Here is a 9,002-nt window from a genome sequence, read left to right as displayed (position 1 = left end):
GCATGCACATTATTGCCCCATCATATTCACTCGTTTTCAGAAAATATTCAGTTATTCCTCATATGACCATGATTATCTCCTTCATGTCATTACTCTGGTGTTTATTCATGATTTTAAATTCAGGAAATCATTTAGCAAACAAAGAAAACAAAGCATTTCTTGACTGTGATTCCGTGTGATTCAAGTTCTATTTCATTTCTGTGTATCACACGTACGCACGTACGTGACGTAATCTTGATCTCTAATCTGCTAATTGTTATGTTAATTAATCATCCCGTGCGCGCGATTAAAATGGCTCGAAATTCGACCAAATTCAAGGGCAGCTCAGCTTGTAAACCTCACTGAGAAGGGCTTCCACAGCCCTTGCGATTCCCTGCGCTGCAATTTAACTGCAAGACACAGAAAGGAAATCAATTCAAGTTTCACAATCAACGGAAAATCCAGAACACTTCGAGACCCATTTTGCAAGAAATACAACTAAATAAGGTAAGAATTGAGAGCAACTCACGACACTTTTGACTTACCGACACTTTCATGGTTATTTTTTTAAGATTTCATGGAATTTGGGGCACGAAAATGACTTCGGTAGCTCGCGAAAGTCCTATGCATTACGATGACATATTTTTCATCGCACGGGAGGACAATCACAAAGAGAAAATATCATATTCATCCGCACTGACAGGGGCTTAATTTTGACGATATCGCATCGCTATGCGATTTCACTCATTGACAAGCGGACGAAGCTTACGTACAAATTTTGAGCACTTCCGCGACAGCGCCATCTAGTGACTACGGCCGTGCCTATATATGATCATATAATATTCTTTCCTAATTCAAATTTTAAACATTAAAGTTAGGATAGGAAAACGGGCCATTAGCACATTTTGACATAGTAGGTTGAATACCATGCTGTCTTAAAGGTTTTTTTTTCATTGTGCTTTTGTTTCCTATTTTGGAATGGCCATGCCCATATATGGTGATAAAATCTCAGCAACATTTTTTTAATGCCTTTTATCCCATTAACTTTGTACGCAAAATATTTTTGAGCTTTATTCAACCATATAAGGAGGAAATATGAAAAAAATGTATCCCTTGTCCACTTATAATCTTACAAACTTGCCTTTATTTTCAAAAGCTTGATTTGCTTTTTAATAAATTGCTTTTATGGTATGTGTAGCAGTATTTTCTGGTCCATTCCAGCGCAGTATAATGTATTTATATACTAGCTACGCTATAGAATTTTTTAAATTGTTATTGTTTTATTATATATGTCATTAATTTAATGACCACAATTTTATTTCTGAATGTACATTATATTATATTTGTGTTGTTAACCATAAGTATACATGTACTTCTATGAAGGTGTTGGTTTAGAAAGTGTCAGTTTCTCGCAAATAATCCAATATTTTTATTTTCCCATTAATTTTTTTTTTATTAAGAATGGGGAAGGGATGGTTCTGTAACCCGTCAAATAAATGCTTAGCTAAAGCTGTACCCCTTATGAGGTTCAAAACTGGTATCCACTTGCTTGGCTGCATGTGGGATTTCACAGCTGTTTAGTATCCCCATTGTTTTGTAAATGTCAAATGGGAAGTGGAAGGAATCTGGGGGATTTTTGTGAAGGGAAATCCAACCCAAATGGATATTAAAAAGCAAACACAAGGGCACCAGGCCCCACCAGGATGTAGCTGGGAACTTCAGTGGTGGTGATGCAGGATGGTACTTGTAGTGATTTAAGATTTCTATTTATATCTAAGTAGCCATTTATAATGTACATGTATGAAATTTTGTATCCAAAGAACTGTTGCTGCGCTACCGCCATGAGCGTCTCTGGATGGTGTGTGCGCTCAATAAGACATCACTATTTTTATTATTTAAAAAACTCAGAAAATTGATAAGAATTAGAGAAGCAGATAGCTGAAACTTAATAGGACTGCAATGAGAAAGTTTTAATGGAGATTTCAAATTGGACGATGTCATTGTTATATACAAGACCACTCTTCCTTTTGGATGTATACACAAAACCATTGAAATGATATCCTCTTGAAACATGTACATGTACAATACTCAGAATGATATTGTTATTTTAAGAGGATTCAACATGCTATCTAGATGTATGTGATATTTGATATACTTGGCTAGATACCAGGTATAAATCCAATGATTCCTTTTGCTTTATACAAACTGCTTTATAATACATCAGTGCAATTTCTGTAATATGTGTTTTAAAGTGATTTTTTCACTATATTTTCATTCATTCGCTCATTTTGTTTATTTCTATTTACAACTATGACAGTAAAATATTTGTTTTGGAATGTACATGTAAAATAAATAGTTTCACTCTAACTTTACATTTGGTATGTACACCAGACAACTCCACATCCAGAAAACATTGCCAGCAGGGAAGGTTCGCTCTAATGAGCCAGTGAAGAAGTCCCTCAAAACCTGGTTCTGTGTAATAAAGCACTTGATAATACTCTTGTGAAATCCCCTTGTCACCAACTTGCATCACAGATCCAAAAGCGAAGAGATTATTTCTACAAAAAAGCAAAAACTAAATAATTTTTGTTATAGGGCTATCTAGAGCTAGGTTTCAGGTAACGGTATTAGATTCTTGCCTTTTATAAATTTGTAGTTTGTTTTATGGTAATACAAGTGGAGAGTCAAAGTCATATAAATCATCACCTTGAATATTTGATGGATGTGCGTGTCATGAGGTACTGTCTATATCTTTTTTTCTCACTCCTTTTTTAATATTACAAATTGAATCATGAATTCACATGCAATATGGAAGTGACAATATGCGCCCACGACTCCCTGTGCTTGCGTTCATGTGAATTGTAATCATGTGATATAAAAATAATATGGATGAGCCCTGGTATACATGTAGGTGCAGCAAATATTGCCCAGTGCTGGACCCACAGAAACGTTTGGCTAACAGAGCGCTTACAGTTTGCCCAGTCACATCTTTCAGATAGTCATTGTCATTGTGATGTCAACATCTATTTCAATGTGCAAGCAATGCATTGTGTAGCATCGCCACCACAATAAGCAGTTGTAACAGGGCCTCTGTTAGCGCATTGTTAGCGCTAACAACGCAACTATGGAAAGCTGGCAAGGTCAACATATAAAATGCATGTTTGTTAAAAAAAAATTCTAGATATGAATGTATATCCATAAATTCATTGATTTCCTGACAATTTGGTGTGTTCTCCTTTGTTTACAATTGACATTTTTCAAATTTCCTGCAGAAAATAATTATGACACTGATAGATTTCCATAGAGTTTATTATTGATTGGATCAATCATAACTTTGTATTAAAGATGGGCCCATGGGTCCATTTCACAAATGACTTTATATTATGGTCACTTCATGCTAACTTCCATGTAAATCCTGACTTTGATTAGCTGCTGAGCCCTGTTACCATGGCAATGGTAACAGGGCTCATTTCATTTGAATATCAATATCGAAATAAATGCATTAACATTAGAAATATATACCGAGGGGCCGTTTCATAAAGCTGTTCATAAGTTAAGAGCGACTTTAAGAACAACTGGTGAACCATTCTTACGAGTTGAACAAGTCGCCAATGAAAATTTTGGTGTATACGATTCACCACAAGGAATCACCAGTCTTTCTTAAAGTCGCTATTAACCTACGAACAGCTTTATGAAACACGCACCAGAAGAGGCTAAGCCAATATAATCATGTTATTTTGTTCAACCAACAAATAAATATTGATTTTCATTCTTATATGTTCCTGTCTCTCCTTGTCTTTGAGCTCTTTATGAGAAAGTTTCTCTAAATGATAATGCTTAATTCAGTGTGTCCATTGAGGCGTTCAGTGAGGTTGCGCTTTTGCCACAGGATGCCAATTTGAATGTTCTTACAAAGGTTTAATTTACATAAATACTTATGTACCTTAGTAACAAGTGTAGATTTAGCTTTCCGAGTCAGCGCACATTAAAAAATTTGCAGGACATCTCAATATACGTACATGCTGAATTCAAGTGGCACTCCAGGCTGAGAGTAGTAGGATTTGAAGATATAAAGTAAAATCAGACAAACAAAACACTGAGAATTTCATCAGAATCGGACAAGGAATAACAATCATTTGACATTACAATTTGCATTATTTTGGTGCATGGAACAGTATTAATGCATGTCTTCATGAATATTCAATGTGCAAGCTGATGATGTCATATCCCCACTTATTCTCTTGTATTTCAATGTACAAAATTTATTTGAATTTTAACTTCAAAGAATGGTAAAATGAATTGAAAATTTATTTAATGTTTAAGATATTCATTGCTGCAACTTATTTTATTACAAGGGACACATACATGTATTCAATAATCATGATTTAAGGCGACAGCATAAGAAACAGGAAAGTGGGGACGTCATCAGCTCACCTATTACATATTCATGAGGCAGTGCATATCACTATTTTTACAAAATGTTTGTGATTTTGATGAAATTTTCATATTTTTTTTCAGGGAATTTCAGTCAATTTCTTTGAATATAATTATTTTCAACTCAGAGTAATCATTAAAGCATAATTGCGGGTGTAGTCATGATTCATGGTTTGAAATCTCAGATTCAAAACCATCTTTGCGAGTTTGGGCAATAGTTTATTAGCAGACACGTAGAAAGAAAGAGAATGATTCAAAGAATACAAAATATCAAGTTTTGATTTCTCAAGAAAACATGCATATCTTGATTTTATTAGTATGATCATGGACCTACTAGCCTTCGTCATAGCGCACACCACACTTATGTTGTAAGACAGTAGTAGGTCCATGGTATGGTTGAAATTCAGCATGATTTTACCCAATACATAGATTAAATGCAAAAAACAACAACAACCCTTCATGCTAAAACAGAGAAAATAATTACATGCAGTCACTTTTTAACTGATACCCATTATCATTATAAGAACAATATTTATTGTCTTACATGACAAAACACACCCAAGGTTGACATAAAGATATATTAAAATAAAAATTCAAATATAAACTCATCAATAAAAATTCTGAACAAAGATACAAATATGAAATAATGATCTAGAGAAATATAAAAATTTCAGATGCCTTACAATGCCTCATCTTCATGTATTTAAAGAACCACCAATATAAAACAAGCAAGATATACAACATATATACATACTGAATCTCCATAAAGATCTTATCATATATAAAACCTGTTACATCAATTCTAAAAATGATACGCAGGCAAGCACATTTCAGATGATAAAACCATCACACTTGGACAAGACAAGCATCATTGCATATTCATTCTAGGATAAAAATTAAACTATTCAATCTATTTTTAAATTCTTGAAGGCACATACGATTTCTATAATCATGAAAGACTATTATTCATTCATTTTCTTCAATGAAAGTTTGATTTATCACTAGACTATAATTACTGGAATGAAAATCAAATGTAATACATAAAATAATAGTCCCATAATTGTAAAATGGTCAAAAGCTACATGTGGGGCTATTATTCAGTGGAAGGAATGCCATTTATCCAGGGAAACATATAAAAAGGTATGAGGGCTTAATTGGCTAAAAAAATTCTTTAAAACATCTAGATATGTTTGGCAAGTGAAAAAATTTCACTGAATTCCATGGGTGTATGTAAACCTTCGGCCTCAATTGTACATGTATGTAACACTCAATAACCAAATATATGAACTACAATCAATTTCTGGTTTTAACTTAGACATTTGAATTATTTCACATCTTTGGCTATGTCTTCAATGCATACAATGAAATTTGGACTCAAATCCACAGGCACAAAGACCGTTTTGAATACATGTACTACATGCAGTTAACCTATAAGTACTGTAGATGTTTCCATGTAAACTTTATTAAGTTCAATACGTAGTTTCATGGAACTCTACACATCTCTCAATAAAACGTAACATTTGATAACCTAAAAAAGGCTAGCACTTTAAAAATATTGCAAAATGATATTAAATAAAGAGAATATTGCAATTCTGAATAATTGTAAAATGGTCAAAAGCTACATGTTGGGCTATTGTTCAGTGGAAGCAATGCCATTTATCCAGGGAAACATAAAAAGGTATGAGGGCTTGGCTAAAAATGTTCTCTTTAAAACATAGATACAGTATACAGTGTATGTGTTTTTTCAAATATGAAATTAGTTATGGAGATCAAAACATTTTTAGGTCTACGTAATAAATTCATTTTGTTTGTAAGTAATGACACAATATATAGGAGTACAAATATAATAACGGTCAAGTCCACCTCAGAAAAATGTGGATTTGAATCAATAGCGAAAAATCAAACGAGACTTACGGTGAAAATTTTATCAAAATCGTATGTAAAATGTACAGTGTAGGTACGTTACTACATGTAGAATGCCAATTTAAACTTTCACTTATTTTTCACAAAACGGTTATATGCATACCTTAGTGATATGCAAATGAGAGTTGACAAGGTCACTCACTCTTTTGCTTTTTATTGTTTGAATTATACATCATTTAATTTTTTTTACAAATATGCCCATTAAGGACCAACTTGACTGAATCATGAAATATTAAAATAATGGTAATTCCAAATGTTCAGGGAGCAATAAAACTTTGGTTCATATGACGAGAAAAGAAGAATCGTTCATATTTCATATAATAAAATACAAAGGAAATACTCATGTCATCAGTCCTCTCATTTACATACCGGCCAGGATGCACATGTACCTGTTTGTGAAGTTAAAAAACCTTAAAAATGTCGTGATTTTCTCATTTTACATCCGATTTTGATGAAATTTTCAGTGTTACTGTATGCTTGTTGTAATTTCCCTCTTTTTATTCAAATAAGTTTGGTGTTGGGATGGACTTGTCCTTAAAAATGTCTAAATATTGGTCATACATGTAGCATGGCTTCAAGTGATATACATATAAGACAGTAAATAGGACACACGAGGAGTACAGTACATGTATACATGTAGCAGTAAATATTTTTCACTTGGTAATACAAAGTAGCTCTTCATTCATAACTGACATACAGTACAAATAATCCATAAACATGCAAAGGCTGAGTTAAAAAAAACGCCTCAAATTCAACCTCATATTGTGCTTTATCTCAAAATAATGAAAATGATACTTCTCTATTATAGAATAAGAGCGATTCTATTCAAATAATTCTATAACTTGAATCTAAGAAAAATTAAACAACTGACATTTTTCATTCAATCATATAAACATCAACATTATGTTATATGCATTGATCTTAAATCAATATATTTTAGACAACCTTGCAGATTTTATATAATTCTAATAGTTCATTCCCTCTTAATGTCAAATAGAGTGATCCCAGCTGAGCTGTGAATAATGTCTTTTAATTTCTTGCAGTTTACACCTCAGTCTTCTGCTCTATTTCTGACCCCCGTAATACAAAATGTGACGATTGATTCGATCAATCGCAACTATGGACGGCCAGCAACATGTTTGTAGTTTTCTTACTTTAATCTTCACATATGAAAGTGAATACATTAAATCCAACATCTTGATTTCATCTCCCGTATATTGAAAATGAAAAATCATATTTCATTGTTCAAAATAGAAATATTCCAAAAATATTCATTTTGCCCAATTGGTCGTGGGCCCGGCAGCCACTATCATTGAGAACACAATGGGTGCTTGATGAGTTGCATTATTATTAACATTTCATCTATTATCATAAGAAAAATTATTTCAATTCCTAAAACTTGTTATAATTACATTTACAGTGATGCTTAAAAGTTAGCGAACCCCACCAGGAAATGAACATATTCAAAGTGTTCCAATTCTGCCATCTTTTAGATATTTAATTGTGAAGTCAGGTGATAGAATATAGCATTCAATCAAGTTCGTTTTTCTAGGTGTGCTGAACATTGAATTGTTTTTGTCTAGATTCAACACTCGGCAAGAGGGAGTGCATATTCTGGTGGGGTTCATTAACTGTTTAGCAACACCGTAACCCCTGAGTTTTATGGTTAGTCAACATAATGAACCTTTAAATATACATTTGTTTTTACAGCAATACCATGACTACATGTACATTCATTAGTTTTGAAAAACATTTACCACTTAGTACGAACAAACACTTATCTCTAGAACAAGATTGAATTGTTTCTTAAGAATATGAGGTATTTTTAGCCCAAGAACAGGCCACTATGTGCATGTAAAGCTTGCATAACTTACAGTTTTATGAAATGACCCTTGGTCCATACAGAATCCAATATTCATTTCATAAGAGTTCACGTTCCTTGTGAGAGGGGTTGCGACAGGAAACAGGTGTGGGCCCATCACTGGTCCCATAAGATTGTGTTGTTCACGGAATGTGTTAGGAAGCTTGTCAAACTGGATCCCATCAAAGAAACCCTCGCCCTCACGATTCTGTTGTAGCGGTTCATGATCCTACATGTACTGGGAGGGGTTGTGACAGGGGGAAAGGGCGGAGCCCATCTATGGTCCTTAAAAACTGAGTTGTCATTGGAATGGTTAGAAGCTGGTCTTACAGGATCCCATCAAAGAAACCCTCGGCATCAAGATTCTGTCGTATGGGTTCATGATCCCACTGGGAGGGGCCGTGACAAGGGAATGGGCGGGGCCCATCTCTGGTCCAAACAGATTGAGTTGCTCTTTTGAATATTTTAGGAAACCGGTCTTACTGGATCCAGTCAAAGAAACCTTCTGCTTCAAGATCTTTGCGTATAAGCTCGCGTTCCTCTGGTGAGGGGTTATGGAGAGGGGAACGGGCGGGGCCCATCTCTGGTCCTACCAGTGACATGATGGCCTTGTTCACACCGGTGTGACCACCTGCACATACAATATGAAAAGATGGATAAGAGAGTAAAACAAAAAACAATTCTTTTCTTAAAAATCATTTATTCCTTTGCGCGATAATGATGCAATTTTGCACATTCGTACAATTAAATTCAACAATCGTAAAAATCGAATTTCTCTCCTACATTGGAATTCAATATTAGCAAG

At 34.1% G+C, this 9,002-nt stretch overlaps 1 protein-coding gene and 1 long non-coding RNA gene across 2 annotated transcripts in view; one reads left to right on the top strand and one right to left on the bottom strand.

Annotated features, from left to right (window-relative positions):
• The first annotated feature begins 4,765 nt into the window (after positions 1-4,765).
• On the top strand, positions 4,766-6,359 carry LOC121428173. Its single transcript, XR_005971741.1, has 2 exons — positions 4,766-5,553; positions 6,092-6,359. It is a non-coding gene; the product is annotated as an uncharacterized LOC121428173 (long non-coding RNA).
• Positions 6,360-8,148: 1,789 nt separating this feature from the next.
• The window catches only part of LOC121428171 (N-acetylneuraminate lyase-like), a 42,627-nt gene continuing 41,773 nt past the window's right edge, over positions 8,149-9,002 (bottom strand). The window contains exon 13 of the mRNA XM_041624777.1: positions 8,149-8,828. Within this exon, the coding sequence (XP_041480711.1) occupies positions 8,677-8,828 (152 nt within the window). The 3' untranslated portion in view covers positions 8,149-8,676. The remainder of the gene's footprint in view (positions 8,829-9,002) is intronic.

Source organism: Lytechinus variegatus, chromosome 14 (genome assembly GCF_018143015.1).
Source record: "Lytechinus variegatus isolate NC3 chromosome 14, Lvar_3.0, whole genome shotgun sequence".
In the NCBI taxonomy this organism is placed as follows: domain Eukaryota; kingdom Metazoa; phylum Echinodermata; class Echinoidea; order Temnopleuroida; family Toxopneustidae; genus Lytechinus; species Lytechinus variegatus.
Note: the sequence above shows the minus strand (reverse complement) of the source record. Positions and strands in the feature narration are given on the sequence as shown.